The sequence below is a fragment of the Brachypodium distachyon genome, chromosome 3 (genome assembly GCF_000005505.3).
Source record: "Brachypodium distachyon strain Bd21 chromosome 3, Brachypodium_distachyon_v3.0, whole genome shotgun sequence".
Taxonomy (NCBI): domain Eukaryota; kingdom Viridiplantae; phylum Streptophyta; class Magnoliopsida; order Poales; family Poaceae; genus Brachypodium; species Brachypodium distachyon.
In genome coordinates this window covers 39,250,718-39,272,443 of record NC_016133.3, presented here as the reverse complement: position 1 = coordinate 39,272,443, position 21,726 = coordinate 39,250,718, and the positions used below count along the sequence as shown (strand labels likewise).

At 48.1% G+C, this 21,726-nt stretch overlaps 2 protein-coding genes across 5 annotated transcripts; both read right to left on the bottom strand.

The window, feature by feature from the left end:
* Positions 1-193: 193 nt before the first annotated feature.
* LOC100844084 (probable alpha,alpha-trehalose-phosphate synthase [UDP-forming] 9) lies at positions 194-6,691 on the bottom strand. Of its 2 annotated transcripts, XM_024460438.1 has the most exons (4): positions 6,334-6,691; positions 2,046-4,476; positions 1,206-1,479; positions 194-825 (listed from the first exon to the last, which is right to left on the bottom strand). In XM_024460438.1, the coding sequence occupies exons 2-4, from the start codon at positions 3,917-3,919 to the stop codon at positions 511-513; spliced, it is 2,463 nt and encodes an 820-aa protein (XP_024316206.1). In that variant the 5' UTR covers positions 3,920-4,476; positions 6,334-6,691; the 3' UTR covers positions 194-510. The 2 variants fall into 2 exon arrangements, with proteins under 2 accessions (XP_024316206.1, XP_003572245.1); XM_003572197.4 differs by lacking the exon at positions 6,334-6,691 and having other exon boundaries at positions 2,046-6,327.
* Positions 6,692-16,864: 10,173 nt separating this feature from the next.
* On the bottom strand, positions 16,865-19,522 carry LOC100840750 (RING-H2 finger protein ATL13). Of its 3 annotated transcripts, none has more exons than XM_003574514.4 (2): positions 17,443-19,522; positions 16,865-17,281 (listed from the first exon to the last, which is right to left on the bottom strand). In XM_003574514.4, the coding sequence occupies exon 1, from the start codon at positions 19,165-19,167 to the stop codon at positions 17,638-17,640; it is 1,530 nt and encodes a 509-aa protein (XP_003574562.1). In that variant the 5' UTR covers positions 19,168-19,522; the 3' UTR covers positions 16,865-17,281; positions 17,443-17,637. The 3 variants fall into 3 exon arrangements, with proteins under 3 accessions (XP_003574562.1, XP_024316185.1, XP_024316184.1); XM_024460417.1 differs by having other exon boundaries at positions 16,865-17,005; XM_024460416.1 differs by having other exon boundaries at positions 16,914-17,362.
* Between the last annotated feature and the right edge of the window lie 2,204 nt (positions 19,523-21,726).

Sequence of the window (21,726 nt, the reverse complement as noted above, 5' to 3'; positions counted from 1 at the left end):
GGACGAACAGTAGGTGCGTGGTCCTGGACAGGGCAAGTTTGAGGAATAGATTGGTTGGGAACTTGCAAGCGTAGCAGTCCATCCCCAGCCCGCAACAGTAGTTCACAACTTCACATTGACGACGACACCGGCATCAGTCAGGACTCAGGAAAAGGAAAGGAAAAACGATTCACGGATAAGGCAACCAAAGACAACGAACAATCAACAGAACAGATGGATCACCAATTTAGTCATGATTTTGCATTCTTCGAGCGAACAAAGAAGCAAAGGAGGAAAGCAATTATTGCGATTGTACAGGAAACTGCTAATAACCAGGTGGGCATGAACCCGGTAGCTGCCATTTTTGACCAAACCATTGAGCACTTGTCTGTTTGGCTGATCTGTTGTCTTTCCCGGTCTCCCGAGACATTTGTCTTATGGTAAGCTCATTACAAAAAGGAATGATGAACGAAATGAACTGCTGCTCCATGAAGATGCCCCATGAACCAAGACCACTCTTGCTTCACCAAGCTAGTCTTCAAACAAGACCTGAGATCCTGAAGCTTCCGGATGCTGAACCGGTGACTTAGTCAGGCCCTGAAGCATCTTCACAACATCGACTGGGTCATCCAGGTAATACTTCGCCAAACTTGGCTTGTTGCCTATGGTGCATGTGAAGATCTCAGCAGTTTCTGGTAGTACGGAATTGCTCACCGCAGTTGTGGTAGCCCCAAACATGTCTTCATCAGACCGATCATCACCAACACATAGGATGAAATCTGGAAAGTCACCACGATTTCCCATGGTTGAAATTAGATTACGCACTACCACTCCTTTGCCCACCCCCTGTACCAGTGAAGATGAGATGGACACATCAGAAGCGACATAAGAAGGCATGGTCGATGAAAATTATAATTGACAGAGTTATATGAAACACCCTAATACTAGCTAAAGAGATATGGTAGCTGAATATGAAGTGGATGAAACTTCTTAAAGTTAGCATAATCCAATGCCTTTTCATATGAAAGCTATGTGCTGCACTTGATCATGACAGATACTAGTGGAACTGGAACTTCTTCATTTCTTCTTGGTTTGGGCTTTCAGAAGATGAAAATGAAATAGCTACTATATCCAAACTTCCAAAGGGACTATGACATTAATGGATGCAAAACCCTACTATAAATACTAAAGAAACGATAGTTCCACAGCATTAGAAGTTTCAGTACCTGAGGATTAACTTCCACAATTTGATGGCCACTTTTCACAGACACTGGCTCATTCGCAAGCACATTTTGTAGATGGTCCTGAAGCTCTTTGGCCTGACATGGTCCAAAAACCGGATCAGCTTCCCCATAGTGCCACACTAGTGATGTTTCTTTAACCTCAATCGATGACCCATCTGTTGCATCGGTGTAATGCTTCATTACAGGCACTCCAATGTTCTTCCAATCAAAATCCATTATCAACTTGCATGACTCCCATGGAGAATCCCTGCTCCACCTGATAAGGAAAACAAAGTTACCTCGAGAAGAAGCCAGTCTTATTCCTTAATCTTCTCACAATCACATGCAAACAATCATAAAATAGAGGCAGAATACAGAAAATTAAACGATTAAACGATTACATCACACAGGAGACATTCGCCCATAATATTGTTTATACTAGGTAGAACTTATTTAATAACTCAGGATAGCTATACTTTACAGGGTAATACGAATCAGCATCAATTAATGGCAAACCTTTTTCAGTATACTACTCTTTGTGTATTTCAATATACTGAAGAAAGCAACTATAGTATTATTTCTCACACAGGTGTATATTCAAACTCCAGAGATAGAAGCACTAGCTCTACAACAGAAGAGGTTGACTTGGTTCCAGAAGAATTGGCATTTCAGGTAAAACCAACTGAAATAGTAATATAAATACAAACAGTGAATCTAGAAATGTCTCATACCCAGGCCATCTTATCTATTTGTCACCTACCAAATGCCTATTCCAGCAAGTTCAATTTCAAACTACCAACTAGGAATGTGCCAGGAGAATAGAGGGTGAAATCTTGTGTTTACCTTGTGAAGTACCCGTGCTCTGCAGCGATCCCCAGCCTTCCACATGGCGCAAACCATTCAGCCAGTATATGCTTCCCCCGCCCACTGACCACAAAGATGGTATTCTTTGGATCTGAGGACAATTCATTCAGAGTACGAATCACTTCTTGGCTGGGTGGCTTGTTGATCAGCTCCTGCGGCATTACTGTGCCATCGTAGTCCAGTAAAATGAGCCTGTTGCCAGTCTGGCGATACGCTGGATTAATGTGCTCAGGCAAGAGCTTCTGGAAGCTGGGGCCAAGAGCTACGACACGGAAGCTCATGGCGAGACCAACATTCAGGATCATCATGGTTGAGTGGTCCTTGCAAGCTCTCTGCAGTTCCTGGTCGAAAGACCTCGCCCAATGGACAACATTGTGCGTGCTCACATACTTGTAGTGCTTCTCCTGCCGCAGCTGCCTCTCGTGCTCATTCATCATCAGAGCAGAGTTCATTGCCTCGGCCACATCCTCCACATTCCATGGGTTTACACGAATAGCACCACTCAGCGACGGCAAGCACCCAACGAACTCGGACACGATAATGGCGCTCTCCCTCGGCTTGCCGGCAAAACAGTTGACGACCGGCCCCTCCTGCCGGCACACTGTGTAGAAGTACGGTGTCCTATTCAGGCCATCACGCACGGCATTCACGACACAGACATCTGCAGATGTGTAGAACGCCACCTTCTCGTACATCGGGATAGCGCCGTCGATCACGACAACTGGCTCATACCCCGGCCAGCCAAAACGGGCATTGATCCGATCCCGAATGGCCAGCACCTCGGTCCTGACCTCGTCGATGTCGCGCCCAAGGCTCCGCGCCGGGTTGTTGATCTGCACGAGCACGAAATGTCCGCGCAAGTCTGACCGCGACTCCAGCAGCTTCTCCATGGCCAAGAGCTTGAGCCCAATCCCCTTGAACAAATCAATATCGTCCACGCTGAGCATCAATTGGCGACCCTTGTACTTATCAGCGATCTCCTTGGTCTTCGCGGCCGTCTTCGACAACGGCAATACCGCACGGAGCTGGCCCATGTCGACACCGACAGAGAGGATCTTCACGACCACTGTGCGGCCATTGTACTCGATGCCGATGTATCCGCGGCTGGAGTGGTTGGTGATACCAAGGACCCTTGAGCAAGAGGAGAGGAAGTGCCGTGCGTAGTCGAAGGTGTGGAAGCCCACAAGGTCGGCATTGAGGAGGGCGCGGAGGAAGTCCTCACGGACGGGCATGGCGCGGAAGAGCTCGGAGCTAGGGAAGGGGGAGTGGAGGAAGAAGCCTATGCGAGCGCGTGGGGACTTGTGGCGGAGAAAGGTAGGGAGAGCCCAGAGGTGGTAATCATGGATGAAGACGAGGTCCTCGCCGGGATTGAGGACCTCAAATATGCGATCGGCGAACTGCGTATTGGTGGTGAGGAAGGCGCGGTAGAGCTCTGGGTTAAAGGGGAGGCCGCCGCCGCTTCCGTAGGAGGGCGAGAACGGGAGGAGGTCATGGAGCATCGGCCACAGGTAGTGCTTGCAGAAGCCGTCGTAGAAGTCGGCATGCATCTTTGCAGGGAGGAACACCGGGTAGCATGAGAAGCGCGCGAGGAGGTCCGCCGCGAGATCATCAGACGCGGCTATGGACGCGGAGGCAGCAGAGGATGGGAGCGCACCAACGAAGAGGACAGGGCGCTGAAGGCCATGGGAGAGCTGGAGGGGGAGCGCGTTGGGGTCGAGGGAGAAGTCGAAGCCGTGTAGCGCGTCAGGGTTGGGCACCGCCAGGAGAGGAAGGCGATGGGCGACCACGATTCGGCGCGTCTCCGTGGGAGACGGCGAGCCCTCGTCGCCGGAGTTGGAGAGGGAGGGCTGCATTGTGACGGCTAGCACAGGGGGTTTGTCCGTTTTGCGTTTTTGTTGGAATTGGAAGGGGATGGGTCTGGGTCGGGGGCTATTTGTTAGCCGTGCCTTGAGGGGCGACGGGACGCGCTGGATTGCTAGCTGGCAAAGGCTGTTTTCCAGCCTGGCCCCTCAAGTTGCAGGGTTTTTTCAAAACTCAAAAGGAGGAGAAGGACTAAGGAAATGGTGCGGACGAACCTTCCATCTTTTTCAAAGTTTCCAAGTGCGAGCAAACTACAACGTATTGATCCTTTTCTTTGAGCACATTAACTTATATAAGAATATATTTTTAGTCCCTCGGTAGTAAACTATGGTCTTTTTAGCAAAACACTCGCATAATATTCAAGCGATCCATCAGCACCGTCCGTAACAAGTTCGCATTGCATTTTGTCGTTGAAGCACAAAAATCCAATACACATGCCACTCTAACTGAGGTTGCTGAGCCTTTTGGTGATAACGTCAATATTTTCCAGCTGGCGCTAACCGAGTCTGTTGAGGCTTTTGTCTATATCACCTAATCCTACTGCCGACAGCTGTAGATAAATAAAAATCAATAGTTGGTAGTAAAATTAAGAGATGGTATAAAATAGCAAGAAACTGGCGTCTTCCCGTGGATTTCTCACCATAGTATTCAAGATTTACCACTATATTTTGCATGTGGACTTTAGGACTTTGCTTCTCTCATAAGTTTTATCGACGCATAGTTAATCTTGTTTAAGTTACCAATGCCGGTTGAAGATAGTTAAGCCAACACTATCTGAAGCTATTATTTGAAAGGAAATCAATTTGTGTCTTCTGATCCTACCTATTATGGCGAAGGCAATCAAGATCACCTTTCATAACTCAAAAGGAGGAGACGGACTACGGGAATGGCGTGTATGAACTTTTCAACTCTATCAAAGTTTTCAAGTTAGATCAAACCACTGAGGATTGATCCTTTTCTTCGCGCACATTAACTTATACTAGAATATTTCATCTAATCCTTCTATAGAAAACTGTGGTTCCTTCAGCAAAACACTCGCGTACTATTCAAGCGATTGATCACCACCGTCCCTAATAAATTTATGCTTTGTTTTGTCGTTTGAAGCACAATAATCCAATACACATGCTAGTCTAACTGAGGTTGTTGGGCCTTTTCTATATAATGTCAATATTATCTATTTGTATCTAAATGAGGCCATTGAGCCTTTTCTCTACACGGTCAATATTATCCAGCTACGGACAACTATAGAAAGATAAGGATCAATAGTTGGTAGCGATGTTAAGAAGTTATAAGATGGCAAAGCCGTTGTCTTCTTGTGGATTTCTCGCGAACTTCAAGATTTAATTGTTTTGCGTGTATACTTTAGGACTCCACCTCTCATCAGTTTTGTCAGTACATTGTTACTTTTTAAAACTGGTTACTTACTAATACCGTCCAAGATATCGAAAATGTCTATCGACACATTGGCATTTTGCAGTTAATGACGCTCAATTATACCTAAGGCATGCTCCTTCGGTGAATTCATATGTTTAGACATTTTTACTCTATAGGACTATGTCAACATCTATAAGTGTAGGAAGCTTTATATATGTGGATAATTAATGCAATGATATATGAAGCTAGTATCTGACAGGAAATTAGTTTTAAGTGATCCTACCTATTATGGCAAAGGGAGTCAAGATCATCTAGACACCTAGTAACCCAAAATGCTTCCAGGTGGAGTTGACATGCTTTTTTGAGACATGTCAACGACGACATTTCTAAGTAATACAATAACGAACTAATATATCATTCCAAGCAACTATGTGTCTCTCTCTTATTTTGTCTCTAAAGACTGCATATACATTTAGCATATTTTCATAAGTTTTAGGCTCGACATTTGGATTGAATCCTAAAAGAAGATAATCACGCAGGAGTTGAACTGAATCAGGAAAGAAAATCTGAAGTACTTAAAGAAAAAATTGACACTAATTGTGCATCGGTTCTATGGAAAATTGTCCAAAATACTCCCTAAGGAGTATATATACATAAAGCGTGATAAGAAAATCTGCACATGAACCACGCAGTTCTAACAGGAAGAGGAACCATACAACTCCACAGAGATTAACGCCAAGATCTGAAGTGAAGTACGTTGAGGGCTGAATTACAAAAACCCTAAAGAATGCCATGGTTTATCCATAGAACTGAATATGGATTGACAAAACAGCCCCCAGGTTTTGCAACGTGTTCAACAGCACGTGGTCCTGTTCATGTTTCCTTTTCAATTTTTTATTTATTTTGCCTTCCTCCATGACGGTGCAAACCAGGATGAGATTTTTCTATTCTTGCTCATCTTGGAGACTTGAAGTTCTAATTTCCAATTTGCACAAAATTGACAACTGTTACCAATCAAATTTCAGCACAGTACCTGATTTGCAGCCCTGCTGATTTGGACGGGGCCGCCGACCGCGGCAATGCGCGTCGCCCGTGAGTGCCCCCGTGCGGCGGCGTTCCTCTGCTGGCCTGCTCTTCTTCCGCAGCGGCGCAACGTCTCGCCAACGCCGTCGATGCCGTGTGCTGTGCGAAGCGAGGAGCGGGAGAAGAGGCGGCAAGGGTTTTGATTTTCCTACTGTCGTGCGACCACAGAAAGGTCAGGAAGACGAACAGGCGGAACTCGATTTGCCCCTCCTCTGCGCTCAGTGGGCCATACGTGGTGGAAGCCCGGGCTAAGCTGGACCTGGGCCTGGACGCCAGGGTTACCCTTTGGTGGGCTAGGAAATTTCCACTATGGGCTATAACTCCACGTCTGGGGCTGCTGCGCCAGTTGCCCTAGGCGTCTCTCTCTCAAAAGAAAAACAAAGTTGTCCCGCGTGATTCCGCCCCTGGCTGTTACGGAAGTCCTGAGATAGTTTTGTCGTTGTGCAACCTGCCAGCGGGCTGGCCGGTTCCGGTTGCACACCAAGATCGCATTTGAAATAGTCGATCACACACAATCACGAAATACAGTAAAGTTGATGAACATCAAGAAGTAGAAAGGAACATGAGCTCTTTATTAATTTTTGATCTTAACAATACGTACAAGGTATGCCTCCTCTCCTTTATATAGACTAGATGGCCCAATTGGGTCAAAGAGATAAGGCTCAAAACTTAACGTTAGTAGGGAAACGATTCCTCAGGGGGTGGAGGGGGCGCATGCATCGGTAGCCCTCCCACTCCAACGATCGGTTCCCCAACACTTTCCCTTGGGCCAATACCTGTATATCATATGCCTCAAAAACTTCGAAAAAATCCAGTGGGAAAAACACATGGAGAAAGAGCGCATAAGATACGTTGCTATGTTGCATAGATTGTCTCGTTAAAAACCTCATGCGAGAAACACAGGAAAAAGAGTACAACCTACTCAATCTACCAGATGAGTACTTGATCGCCATGATCAAGATTTATCGATGAGTATGTGAAGTATCTCCCCCTGAACCTTACATTTCCCTAAGTCTCAACATACCGATTCCACACACACACCTTTCAAAGGTGGATGCCAGTAGTGACTTGGTGAACAAATCAGCAAGATTTTCACACGACTTAGTATGCAAGACCTTTACCTCATTCAGCTTTTGCAACTCATGTGCATAGAAAAACTTAGAATTTATATGCTTGGTGAGATTACTCTTCACATAACTCGTTTGTACTTGTGCAACACAAACTGCATTATTTTCATAGATAATGGTGGGGTCTGGACGGTGTTCAGCCCACAGGTCTGTTGAATGTGGCGAACTATCCGTCGAGGCCATACAGACTCACGTGATGCTTCATATAGTGCTATGATTTCCAAGTGGTTCATCAAAGTCGATACAAGACTTTGCTTTGACGATTTCCATGAAACAACAGTTCCACCACATAGAAAACATATCTAGTCTGAGAATTGGATGTATGCGGGTCCGACAAATACCCAGCATCGGCATAGCCTATCAAAGATAGGTCTTGATTCCTTCTATAAAATAGCCCAAGACCTTTGGTCCCTTGCAGGTACCGAAAGACATCCTTAACACCTTTCCAATGCCTTTTGGTAGGTTCAGAGCTGTACCTAGCCAGCAAATTGACGGCGAACGCAATGTCCGGCCGTGTACAATTCGCGAGGTACATGAGTGCTCCAATATCACTCAATTAAGGAAATTCTGAAACCAGAACTTCCTCCCCCTCTTCTTTCGGCTTGAAAGGGTCCTTGTTTTGTTGTAATGACCGCCCAATCATGAGAGTCTTTGAAGGATATGCCTTGTTAAATCCAAATCTTTCCAACACCTTTTGAGTGTAGGCAGATTGGTGCACTAGAATCCCATCATGGGAATGTTTCAGTTGCAAACCTAGACAGAACTTAATTTTACCCAAATCTTTCATCTCAAATTCCGACTTCAAGTAGGAACTTGCTTCCTCAATATCCTCAGGTGTACCGATGATATTCAAATCATCTACGTATATCGAGATTATACAGAATCCATCTTGGGATCGCCGTATAAATACACATGAGCAATCTTCATTGCTCGTGTAGCCCTTTTCATGTAGAAAATCGCTCAGGCAATTATACCACATTGTACCCGACTCTTTAAGTCCGTACAGTGACTTCCTGAGTTGAACACTGTATAGACCTCTGTTTGCTCTGTCTTGATTCGGAACCGGGAGACCATCAGGTATCCTCATATAAATGTCCGAATCCAAGTTACCATACAGGTAAGCAGTAACAACATCCATCAATTTTATTTTTAAGTCCATATGATTGTCATTGAGTTCAAATATCTAAAGGTAATTCCATCCATGACCGGGGAGTAGGTTTCCTCATAATCGACCCTAGGTCGTTGAATAAACCCCTGAGCAACTAACCTTGCTTTGTACTGTACTACCTCATTATTCTCATTTCTCTTGGGGACAAATACCCACTTGTAACCGACAGGGCGTACGTGGGGAGGGGTTCGACACACAGGTCCAAAAATCTCTCTTTTGTGCAGAGATAATAATTCGATAGCTATTGCCTTCTGCCAATCTTTCCAATCCGACCTCTTCTTACAATCAGCGAGCGAGTTAGGCTCGGGGTCAAGATCGATGATTGCGGCAATTTTCTTAGCAAAGTTTATGTCAACATTAGCAGTCGCTCGATTTATTGATTCTCCCGTGCTAACATAATCTATGGCCATTTCGTCATGGGGCACGTCATGCGCATCCTCTGTCTCCACAGGATTTCCCATTCCTGGAGCGAGGTCCTTTAGTTTTTTCGCGCTGATGTGTGCGCTCACATCTCCGCTGGGTGCTTCCACTGTTGGAAGGTTAAAGTCCAGAATTCCTTGCGCCGGAGATTCCGTACTTCTGTCAGGTCTCAATTGGCTCCCCTCACTCTGTCGGGGCTTTTTAGTAACCGAGTGTGATACATCCCCCTTGTCCTTTTTCGTCGGGCGTCCCCGAGTACTTGGGATTTGAGGAAACGGATTTCTCATCCTTTTAGGCCTTTGGACTCGAGCGGGTAGACCCACGGGATCCTTGGGTATCTCTACCCTTTCCGGTACATTGCGCGCAGGCACATGTGATTTTTGTCACACTTCTCAAGTCACTAAAGTGATCAGGCAGTTGATTCGCTAAAGCATGCAAATCTATTATTTTTTGGATTTCTCTATGTGTCTCACTTGTGCGCGGGTCATTTGCGTGGATCCCCGTGGCTTGCCACGTCAATTCTCGACTTTTCTCATCAATAGGTTGATTTCCTCCCCCTAAAGTCGGGAAGAGATCCTCGTCAAAAATGCAGTCAGCAAAGCGGGCCGTATGACAGTCTCATGTCATGGGGTCCAGATACCTGATTATGGACACAGTCTCATAACCAACGTATATCCCCAACTTACGGAGCGGTCCCATTGCTGATCGCTGAGGGGGTGGTATCGGTACATATACCTGGCAACCGAACCTACGAAGGTGGGAAATTTTCGGTGCCGACCCTTGCGCTTGTTGGACAGGTGAATGGATGTTGTAGCCCGTGGGTCTATAGTTGATGAGATTAGCGGCGTGCAACACTGCATGCCCCCAACACGTGGTTGGTAAATTACAACCCCGAAGGAGTGGTCTGGCAATGAATTTAATCCTCTTAATCAATGCCTCCGCTAGTCCATTTTGCGTACGCACATGCGGTACAGAGTGCTCAACCTTAATGCCAAGTGCCATACAATAATCATCGAATGCTTTTGAAGAAAATTCTCCAGCGTTGTCCATTCGAATAGACTTTATACGATGATCCGGGAAACTATTCCTCATTTGTATGATTTGCGACATCAACTTGGCAAAGGCATGGTTCCATGTAGACAACAAGTTAACACAGGATCATTTAGACGAAGCGTCTATGAGCACCATGAAGTATCGAAACGGCCGCGAAAGGGGCTGAATCGGACCACATATATCCCCTTGGATGTGTTCCAAAAATGCAGAGATTTCATCCCTCACTTTCAATGGTGATGGTCGAATGATTAATTTCCCCGCCGCGCATGCCGAGCACACAAAATCATCATGATTCAAGAAAATTTTAACATTCACCCCATGCCCATTTGAATTGTTAATTATATTTCTCATCATTCTAATACCCGGGTGGCCTAATCTATCATGCCATAAGCAAAATAGTTTAGAACTTCTAAATATAGTCTTTAGGTAGTGTACACGGGCGGTGCTACAATCTTCGTGTAGTAAAGCCCAGTGTTGAATGAAGGAAAATTTTCAACAACATGCTTACCGTGGGCATCGCGCTTTGTGATAAGTAGGCACTCTTTGCCATTATCATCATCGGTCTCCACATGGAGGCCGTTTGCACGGATGTCCTTAAAACTCAAGAGAGTTCGAGTCGACTCTGGATACAATAATGATTCCTCAATGAGCAAAGTTGTTCCCATGGGGAGTATGATAGTGGCTCGCCTAGAGCCTACTATTTTTGACTCGCCCCCTACGGTAGTCATTATACTCTCCGGAGTCTTTTTAATGACTCGAAATAACGAGTTTTTCTCAAGATGGTGTTTGTGGTACAACTATCCACAAGCCACGTTTCCTCCATTCGAGCGCCACGTGTTCTAAAATATAGCATCTAATTAATTAATGAAACGAGGAAGTAGCAACATAATTAAATAAATGCATTACATATTTCAGAACATAACAAGCCATCGATATTAAATAAAGGAATTAATGGATGAACTCACAAATCATCCAAGCGTTGAAAGAACAATGTTTTGCTTGCTCAGAGCATATACAACCACCTGAGGTGATTTTATATCATAGAATCATCAAAATCAAGTGACAAATGAATCATTAGGAGGGCCAAGTGCACTTGGCGATGGTGTCCTCATCCTCCGCATATGTCACAGTTCGGCATGGTCTCATCCCATTATCAGCTATCACGGCAGCGATAGTCGGGAGAGACGTGTGTGAAACCACACATAGCACAAACTCAATGGGGGTTGCCCATGCTTAATAGAATCAGTTAGTGCTTCCATTTTGCGTCTCTCCCTCTGAGTTATAGCGAGGTTAAACCTCGCGCTATTACATAGCCTGAAAATACTTATGACATGCAAAGATGAACAACACATGTGGAATCAGGACCATCTGGTAAAGCGTAACACTTTCCCAACATGTATGTACTTGTCCAAAAGTACAAAGTACAAAGGAATGGTGTAATGCCTAAATGTTCTCCTCGCAGGGTGGTGGTGGCAGTCAACAAGACACCAAGCCGATCAACCTACTCAAAAGCTATCAAGCTTCGAGAACAAATCCACATCTAAAAATCAAGTCCAACCATTTTAGGTCGTCTCCTTGAACTGCAAGTTCGTGATTCATATCATTAATGCGAATTCTTACGAGATTACAACATATAATCTTGAGGTAACATGATGTAACCCATCGCATAAATGTGATAAAATGATATAGTTTGTAACAACGTTCCAATATTAACAAGCGAGTTCATGTCTTACTTAATGATTAAAAGCAATAAAACATGATTACAATTAATCAACAGCAAGAAAACATGGTAATACAAGCATTTGCATAGATGGAAGGTTAAACGTTTCCTAAACATGAAAATTAGTCCCAAAAACAAATTCCCGAAGCCATTTTGAGCCAAAATACGCGATTTCAGCAAAAACTGACAATTCCAAGGCATTAGTCGCAAAAACGCAGCACAGTAAACAATGCGCGTAATTACAGAAAGACCAAGGGCTAAAATGCAAATCTACCGTCCCAGACCGAATCTGGCCGGCCCACTCGCCTATTGGGCCGGTGGCCCAACTCCCTGCCTCGCCTGGCCCAACCCAACCGCGCCAACCCTCATTAGGGTTTCCCCTTGGGTGGCGGCAGCGGCCTGTGCCCGCGACTGAGGCGGCATCCGGGGCGTCCTGCGCCTGCGCGCTCCGTGGCGCGGCGGCAGCGCTCATGCCCGCAAATGGAGCGACGGCGGCGGCCCCGCGCACGGGGCAGCAGCAGAGGTTGTCGAGGCGCGGCGGCGGGGCCTATGCGGCAGCCCACGCACGAGGTGGGGACGGCCCGTGCCCGCGCACTAGGCAGGGGAGGCGGCCGACGCTCGATGCGGCGACGGGGCCCGTGCGGCCACCCGCGCACGAGGTGGGGACGGCCCGTGCCCGCGCACTAGGCAGGGGAGGCGGCCGACGCTCGATGCGGCGGCGGGGCCCGTGCGGCAGCCCGCGCACGAGGTGGGGACGGCCCGTGCCCGCGCACTAGGCAGGGGAGGCGGCCGACGCTCGATGCGGCGGCGGGGCCCGTGCGGCAGCCCGCGCACGAGGTGGGGACGGCCCGTGCCCGCGCACTAGGCAGCGGCGGCGGTGCCTGACGCACGATGCGGTGGCAATAACCCGCGCGCACCCGAATCGCGGCGGCGGCGCTCACGCCCGCGAACGGAGCGACGGCTAGGGCGCGGGGCGACTGCGGAAAGCGCACCAAGCAAGGGCGGCATCGCGCGTGCTCGGCAGCGGGGCACCCCCATGCGGCGTTCACAACGGCACGTGCGACCGGAGGCGCAACACCGGCTCTCGCGCGCGTCCAGGAGGCGTACGGTGATGGCATTCGCGCCCGAGGGGCGGCGGCATGTGCCCGAGTCGGCGCACGGTGATGGCATTCGCGCCCGAGGGGCGGCGGCATGTGCCCGAGTCGGCGCACGGTGATGGCATTCGCGCCCGAGGGGCGGCGGCATGTGCCCGAGTCGGCGCACGGTGATGGCATTCGCGCCCGAGGGGCGGCGGCATGTGCCCGAGTCGGCGCACGGTGATGGCATTCGCGCCCGAGGGGCGGCGGCATGTGCCCGAGTCGGCGCACGGTGATGGCATTCGCGCCCGAGGGGCGGCGGCATGTGACCGAGTCGGCGCACGGTGATGGCATTCGCGCCCGAGGGGCGGCGGCATGTGCCTGAGTCGGCGCAAGCGGCCTGCGCCAGAGGCAGTTGCGGCATCGACCGGCGCGCCTGAGGCGGCAGGGAGCAGCATCCATGCCCGTATGGCCGCGGCAGCAGCAACACTTGATGACGTGCTTGCTGGGGCGGCTCCATGCGGTGTCGAGTTCATTGCATCCGGCGGCACGTCCACGGCGCGTGTGGTAGGCTTGGGACGGCTCGCGGCGTGGAGCCCGCGGTGGCTGCCGGTGAAGCACAACAGTGCGACACCGTCTCCCCATGGTAATGGTCGACAAGTCCCTCGTGCGGCGAGCATGATCGGCATTGGCCGACGACTTGGTCGGCAACATCTCGCGAGGGAAATCCATACCGTGGGTAGAAAAATCCAAAAAATAATCTAATCATAAAAATGGAATCGTAACACAAAGAGGAATCCATGTTTGCAATAAATTTCGGATCCAATACCTTCGTGATTTATGTCGAGAGCCTGCTTGGAGTAGGCTCGATGAAGGCTCGAGGTAGAGACTCGTGCTAATAACGTGTTGTGCAACCTCTGCCGACTGGCCGGTCTCGGGGTTGCACACAAAGATCGAAGTTGAAGGAGTCGATCACACACAATCACGAAGTACAGTAAAGTAGATGAACACCAAAAAGTAGAGAGGAACATGAGCTCTTTATTAATATCTGATCTCAACAGTACGTTCAAGGTATGCCTTCTATCCTTTATATAGACTAGATGGCCCAACTGGATCAAAGGAATAAGGCCCAAAACTTAACGTTAGTGGAGGAACGATTCCTCGGAGGGTGGAAGGGGGCACACGCATCGGTGGCCCTCCCACCCCAACAATTGGTTCCCAACGAGTTTGACACTTTCCGGTTAGAATCAGCGTTCAACCAAAACGTACAGCGCAGAGACAATTTCTGTTGTTGTTTTACCACCCATAAATTAGACAGGTAGAGAACTTATGTACTCCGTACTCTGTAGTGTATGACGTACGCACGTAGCTAATGAAGATCTACATGTTTCTCCCAAAGAAGCAGAGGGTTTTTTTTTACAAGCGGAGGGGCATTTCCTCCGGTTTCATTAAAGAAACCATGTGTCTGTTAATACAACTTAAATAATTTGCATCAAAATGACACAAACAGAGACAAAAACAGCGAGCTACCCCCAGCCTCTTGCACTCTGTAAATCTAAGATGGCAGCAACAACTATCATCTCTCTACCACACACTCACATCTGGCAACATCTTGATAGCGAACGTTGAGGATCAGAAGCTTTTCACACAGTGCCCCTCCGCACAGCCTGAAACAACAAGTCAGCCGGAGAGTAGCCGGCGCCCACCCTTGTGCACGATTAAAGGCTTCAACCGAGACTTGCCACAGCCGGTGCAAGCAGCTGCAAAGCAATTCCTGTAGAAAACCTTTCTATAAGCCAGCCCAAAAATCAATAGTAGAGCAAACAGCAAACATAACTGAAAAAAGAAGAAGAAGAAGAAGAATTAACAGAAGATTACACAGTTACAAGGACAGTTTAACAGCGACCGGATTCACAATTTAATTCCCCGTGTGTTTTCTGAAGCGCAGATATCGTCTTTTCTTTGCAGCAAAAATGCCCTGATTTCCTTTCTTGGGCCAAAAACCCAATCATAATGGGTCAACACATTCTCTCTCACGTGAACAGACTCCCGTTTCAAAAGAAAAAAAAAGAGTACTGACCCAAGTTGGGCCGTACTATACCGCCATACCAAACCCCACTCCAATTTGAACGATATTTAGCGATAAACATAATTTAGGACTCTTTTGATTCAAAGGATTTTCATAGGGATTTTGGAGGATTTGAATCCTTAGGATTTTTTCCTATATGAGTTGTTTGATTTGTAGGATTGAATCCCATGGGAAATTTTTCTAAGGATTTCATTACACTACATTTCATAGGAACTTTTCCATCCACTCCAACCTCTTTTTCAAATTCATTTGTTTTTCCTATGCTCAATCAAACAAACATTGGTCTAACCACGATCTTGTAGGTTTCAAATGGCCATGACATTGCAATCCTACGGTTTTTCTATTCTTGTATTTTTCCTATCCTGCGAATCAAAGAGGCCCTTAGTGTCTTCCTTCCTGGATCCAGTCATCAGTTCATCGTCTCTGTTCCGATACCTAACTCAAGCTCAGCTCAGCCTGCCAGTCATCAGCTCATCGTGAGAAGGTCTCGATGACCTTAATTTTTTGAAGCCCTGGCTCAAGTAATACGACGATTGGAACTGTTTTTTTCCTGATGTTCTGTTTGAAAGATATTTATTGTAGAAATTCTGGAATCATGGAAGAGACACACGTACAAGGTACAACAACATGGATGATCCCTCTCAAAAAACAACAACATGGATAATATGTTTGCAGATTATCTGACTTACAAGAGCCAAATCATGATCTGATTTATGCCTATTAGATGGAGATTGAATGCCATCTGAAAGCCTATGTCAGCCCCAAGCCCGTGACCTAGCTCTTGCAACAAGTTGGACAATCTGCGCCCCCACGATCGATCCTCCGCTCGTTGCATCATCGGGAATGAAGGCCTTAAATGGGCCAATTTCTCAGGTAATACGGCCTACGAGTACGTGTGATCACTGATGCGTCCTTGTTGCCTGCTGAAAGCGCGCAGTTCGCGCACTCGTCTCAATCTGCCGGTGATCGCACGGCTAGGGTCCAATCGCTGCGGGTATCCCTGAATGCATGTCTTGTTTTGCTTAACATCCGCTGAATACGGGAGTTCGGAATTTGCAGATCGACAAAGTTGCCAATAATATGTTCGGGGTGAGACAGACGGAATGCCAAACTCAGTGTTCGATCGCCTCGGTCGGCACATTGTACAAGTACATCCACTAACCATCAAAGAAGACTTGGTTCTCTAAAGTCTCAACTTCACTTTATTGGAACAAGGACGTCCCAAATACCGGAAAATTAGCAAAGGTAGTACTGACTCCGTCAAACAATAAAGGACGCATTAGTTTTCCTTTGACCAATGATTTGACTACAAATTACTCTATTAATATATAATTATATGACATAGATTCATATCCGTCATATTTCTACTCAAGGATATTTGCTTATGATTATGATTTTGATCACATTAGTCACATATTCATGAAGTAATTTGTGGTCAAAGGATTGATCAACCGAATCCTATATGCCCCGGAGTAGTACAGATGGTTCTTCCAAGATAAAATACTCGCCCTACACCATTTCTTATGTTCTTTCCATAGATCCGGATTGGTCAACGACTATATTATTTCCATACTAAGCATTGACCTGTACTTTAATGGTCGTTCAAGGCACCTGGATTCTGGAGGGCTAGTAAAAAAAATCTCTCGCACACACACTGTTATTTTTCTCTGACGATCTTTTGAAATGGCAGGACGAGACGTGTATTCGCTCCATGGATAAATGAATGAGCAGGCAAGGCGCGGCGCTCGAACAGTGCGCGTCTTTACTCGTTCGGGGTCGAGAGGTTGCGGAGGACGAGAAACATAAAAGTGGACCAACTAACTGTCGATGGCATTCAAGGCTGCAATGATGCCATTGTTTCTTCAATTGAAGACGTGTGAGGAGTCAATGAGAGTAGTTAGCACAAGTGGCGATGCCCCACTCCACGAACTTCAGAAATTTGCTTTTCAAAAAACCCTGCAGCGCTTGCCTGTCCAGATCCAGAATTAGTGCTCCAGGGTAGAGAGCTCAGAGCTGCAGAGCAGAGCCATGGAAAATGAAGAACATGAATGCGAAATGAGCTGCTTATTGAAATGCTACGGAGTGGAGTATTTCACTTGCCGCCATTTAGTCGTATGATTTTGCTGTCTGGATTTTTCAAATTTGAGATCGAAGCAGCTCTGGTCGTGGTACCCCTGAACATCTCAGATCAGAATTCGTGAATTACCCTGAAGAGGAAACATTTTGTCCAAGCAATGTAGTACTCCTACACAGCAAAGCACGAGACGTCTGAAGATTTCTGAGCAGTCAGGCAGCGCTGCTTGCAACACACGAGATTGAAAACGCTCTGCGAATGCAGAGGCATCTGAAGCTTTCTGAGCAGTAAACTAGGAGTAGATCATTTACCCGCAAAAAAAAATCATTTACCTTGTGTTCTTTCACGCATCCTTCGGTTCCACCCACCACTTGACAATGCTGCAAATCTCACAACACAAATCCCCATTTCCCGGGTGTAACAACACTGAATTTGATCCAAGTATTGCACAAGCGGATCAGTTGCATGGGGCGCACGAATCGAACAGAGCAAGAGCGAGCCAAGAAGGAGCTCATGGTGATTTCAATTTACAGGTGGCCTCTGATCCACGCTATCGTGCGCCTCGCGAACGAGGGCGTCTCGTCGGCCCTCGAGGTCAGCCGGGCGGCGGCGGACTCGACGTCCCAGTCCGCGGCGCTGCTCTTGTCCCACGCCGACACGTTGTACTCGGACTCCGTGACGGGGCTCACCACGTCCGCTCGCCGCTTCGGCGCCCCGGCCCCGGCCCCGACGTCGCTCGCCGCGCGCTGGAGGAGCAGCGCCGAGGGCAGCCGGAACGACGAAGCGCGCCGCGAGGACGAGCCTGAGGGGGCGTCTTCCTTGCGCCGCGCCGCGCCGTGCATCCATATCTTGGAGACGGAGAAGCTCTCCTTCTTGCCCATGCCGCCCATGGCGGCCGCCGGCTTCGAGATCGAGAGCTTGCCCGGCTGCGGCACGTCGAAGCCTTCGCGCTTGGAGTGGCAGTCGCACTCGGACATGGCGACGCGGCGGCCCGGCAACGGCATCCGCGCCGCCGGCCGCTTCGTCGACTTGGCCGTTGCGGGTTTCACGGAGACGCGGAGCAGGGAGCTCTGGTCCATGACGTACTCGTAGGTGCCCATGGAGTAGCACCGCCTCACGTCCTGGCCGTCGGGGTTGCCGCCGCTGGAGCTTTCCGTGGCCTGGCTGCTCCTGAACTTGCCCAGCTTCACGGGGACGACCACCTCGTCGTCCTTCTTCTTCTCCTTGGCGGACTCGACATCCGCGTGCTGCTGCTGCTTCTGATGATGATCCTGGTCACAACAATGCGCTCCTTCGTCTCGCTGCTGACCCATGACGAGGCTGAGGTGCGCAGAGGACGCCGCCCCGTCGAGCCGATCGGACAGCACGGAGCCCGGCTCCGAGCCGCCGCCGCCGGACTCGAGCACGAAGACGAGCGGGCTGCACCCGCCGCCGCAGGGCGAGAAGTCGGCGAGGAGGCTGCGGCGGCAGAGCGGGCACGTGGAGTGCGAGAGGAGCCACGTGTCGATGCACTCGACGTGGAACGCGTGGCTGCACTTGGGGAGCAGCCGGAGCCGGTCGTCGTCCGCGAACTCGCACAGGCACACCGCGCAGTCGAACGGCTCCTTCGTCCCCCCGCCCACCACGGCGCCGTAGAGGAACACGGGGAGCGCGTCGATGAAGGTCTGGTCGACACCGGCGTCGTGGAGGTGGAATAGCTGCTGGAGCTGCCCCTGGAACGCGGTCGCGTCCCCGCCGCCGCCGCTCTCGGCGTCTCCCGGGTCGCGCGGCGCCGGGCGGAATAGGAACCGGACGAGCAGGTGGAGGAGGCCGGAGACGAAGAAGATGACGGCTAAAATCAGGATGATGAGAAGGATGCTGGGGCTGATCCTGCTCTGGAATCCCGCGGATTCGAGGGCCGCCGGAGACGGCGGCGGCAGCAGCCGCAGCAATGGCGCGGGAGGCGGCGGCAGCAATGGAGGCGGCGGCGGGGGCGGGAGGTAGGGGAGCGGCAGCGGCAGGGGCGACGGGGCTGCATAGCCGAAGGCGGCAGAAGAATGCATTGTGCGGTGGCTCATGGGACACTCGATCTAGAGACGGCGTGGAAGAAGAGAATTCGAGGGCCGTTGTTCACCGGGCGCCATTGGCGGTGTCGTGCGGCCTAACGTCTCCTTTCTTGGGACATGTGGCTTCGCTTTGCGTAATGGTGGCCTCTTCTTCGTCTTCCCCTTGAGATAGCGGCAGAACTCAAGGAGCTCATCCGTGTCCTTGCGGTTGCGGAGCTTTTGTGATTGTATCTTTGCAAAGGGAAGGTGGAACAGAGAAACAGAGGAGGTAGTTAATTGGGTACAGCAAGAACAGGTGTGTATGTTTGGAGAGGGAGAGAGAGAGCAGTCAATGTATAGAGGGTGGATGGATCCTTAATGCGGGGAGAAAATGGAGGGGGAAGGGTCAGGAGCCAAGAGGGTGATTAGTGATATGTATACAATAAGTTATGTCTAAATACAATTGCACATTGTCAAGTTTTTTTGTTGGATGTCTCAACTTGAGACTTTTTGGTTGGACGGAGGAAGTATCTTATTTATTTCTATTTTCTTCCTACTCTATTTTCCTTTCAAGTCACCAAAGATATCTCGGTTGACCAAATTGCACGTTGTCAAGCTTGAAGTTGCAAAAGGTGTGCGTTTGCACATGTCGGATTTGCATATAGTTCCTACTTCCAGCAATGTGCAATTATCTGACTATTGTTGGATCGAGATCGTATAAGACTATGTCGTCGGCTTAGATTTAACAAAAATTCCAAGCTATTTTGAGAAAATATGGGGCAGATATGATAGAGTACAATTAATTAATATGATCCGTTTATTGGCGCGTCCCCGTATATTTGGTATGATTGCATACATCATATACTCATAAGTGACCATATATATTTTATTAATAATTTTCTATTTTAAGTGGATACTGATAAGTGGCCATAATATTGGTTATCATCATACTCCAAATAGCAGAATGTATATTTTTACAGAAGAATGTTAAGACACAAATATATCAAGTAGTAATTCTATATTATGTACAAGGAAAACTACACACCTGCTAAATTATGTTGACCGGTGTATACTCAAAATAGCACATGCGACGATTTTTGGTTCATATACATCAAAGTTAACTTCCCTTGTGATCTGAATGTGTCATTGCATAGTCCCTACTCCCTAGAAAATTTGTAGAATTGTAGTACAAAATTAGTTTACATTTTAAGTTAAGAGGGCATATTTTGTGCTTTAGCAATGACATGGGTAAAAATGGCAGAGGGAGAACATTTCCTGTGTTTTTCACATGAAATCATTTATGAAGCATACCGATTCTGTTTTCATTCAATCATATCATGTAGAGGAGGGAATCCATTTCAAAAGCTCCTCAGTAATGGAGATGCATGACAGAAACAGGAGAGTAGGTTTCCACAATTAGTGCGCATGTACGGCCCTGTAATCCTACGAACAATGTCACGACGGCGACACGCAACAACGGCATTGACAATTGAACTTCTTTTTTCGTGTATTTAGCTTCCTACCCGTATGATAGCAACGGTTTAATTAACCTTTGTTTTTTAGCCAAGCCCCCAACGCATTTGGAGCAGAGACATAAACAAGTGCAAGTACTCGCACAACTAACCAGTGTAGTAATAAGGAGAAGATGGTTTGGTTGGGTCTTGGTAAACCTAATTCTGACTTTGCAAAAAACGCTTCAATCAGCAGCAGGCTCAAAGCCCCATTAAATTCCTAGTGCTATAGTTGCCTCCCGTTTCACGGATGATGTTGCTTGGTGACGCTAAACTAATCAGTAAATTGCACGTTAAGATGCTGACCAGGAGCGCTGGGTACGGAGCTCGGGGGGCCACGCTGAGCAACATGAATGCACTGGGCTCATAGGTCAACTCCTCACTAGGGAGTAGCAGAGTGAGATTCAAAAATGTTTGTTGAAACTGGGGATCCTAGCCGAAGAGTAGTAATGCATGCATGACAGCATGATGAAATAGACGTAGTGTTGGCGTAGATTCCTGCAGTGGGGCAACAAGATTAGAGTTTCTTGTGTGCGTTCGCACTGGTGAGCTCTGGTACCAGGTTCTTCCGATCGATTCAAGGGTTCGACGAACAAGGACCGCGGTTCCGAGACTTTCGTCCTTAGGGGCATGTACACGAGGACTTCCCAGTAATTGACATGCTTAGGCCGACTTCGGTAGGAGAGCAACGACAACGATGCCATCGTCTGCGGCGATAGCGGTATGCATCTTTTTGCCAAAAAAAAAGTTACATTTGTAGATGTGTTTATGAGAAAACAAAACCACAATAATATTATTTTTTTGAGGAATCAACGGGGGGAAGTCTCCCCACCTGAATTATATTACTCAAAACGAGAACATTACAAGGGAAAGGTAGACACGCCAGCGGCTACCTTTTAATCAGCCATCTTTGGCCGATGAGTATTACATCTTGCAGCAGCAAGTACTTTGAAGAACAAAACAAAAAAGGTAGAAAAATACAGGGAAATATGAGAGCTCTATAGAAAAGTGACACTAAGACCAGCAACCAAGGACAGCCACCACCAAGCATCGAACAAAGAGTTGCACTTTCGTCACATTC

Bases quoted from the DNA above. Each gene is read 5' to 3' on its own strand.
- LOC100840750 (XM_003574514.4), bottom strand. From the start codon at position 19,167: ATGAGCCACCGCACAATGCATTCTTCTGCCGCCTTCGGCTATGCAGCC.
- LOC100844084 (XM_024460438.1), bottom strand. From the start codon at position 3,919: ATGCAGCCCTCCCTCTCCAACTCCGGCGACGAGGGCTCGCCGTCTCCC. The intron at 1,480-2,045 runs GTAAACACAAGA...TTTCCTTATCAG, and splicing joins GAGCACGGGTACTTCACAAG to GTGGAGCAGGGATTCTCCAT. The intron at 826-1,205 runs GTACTGAAACTT...TCACTGGTACAG, and splicing joins TTGTGGAAGTTAATCCTCAG to GGGGTGGGCAAAGGAGTGGT.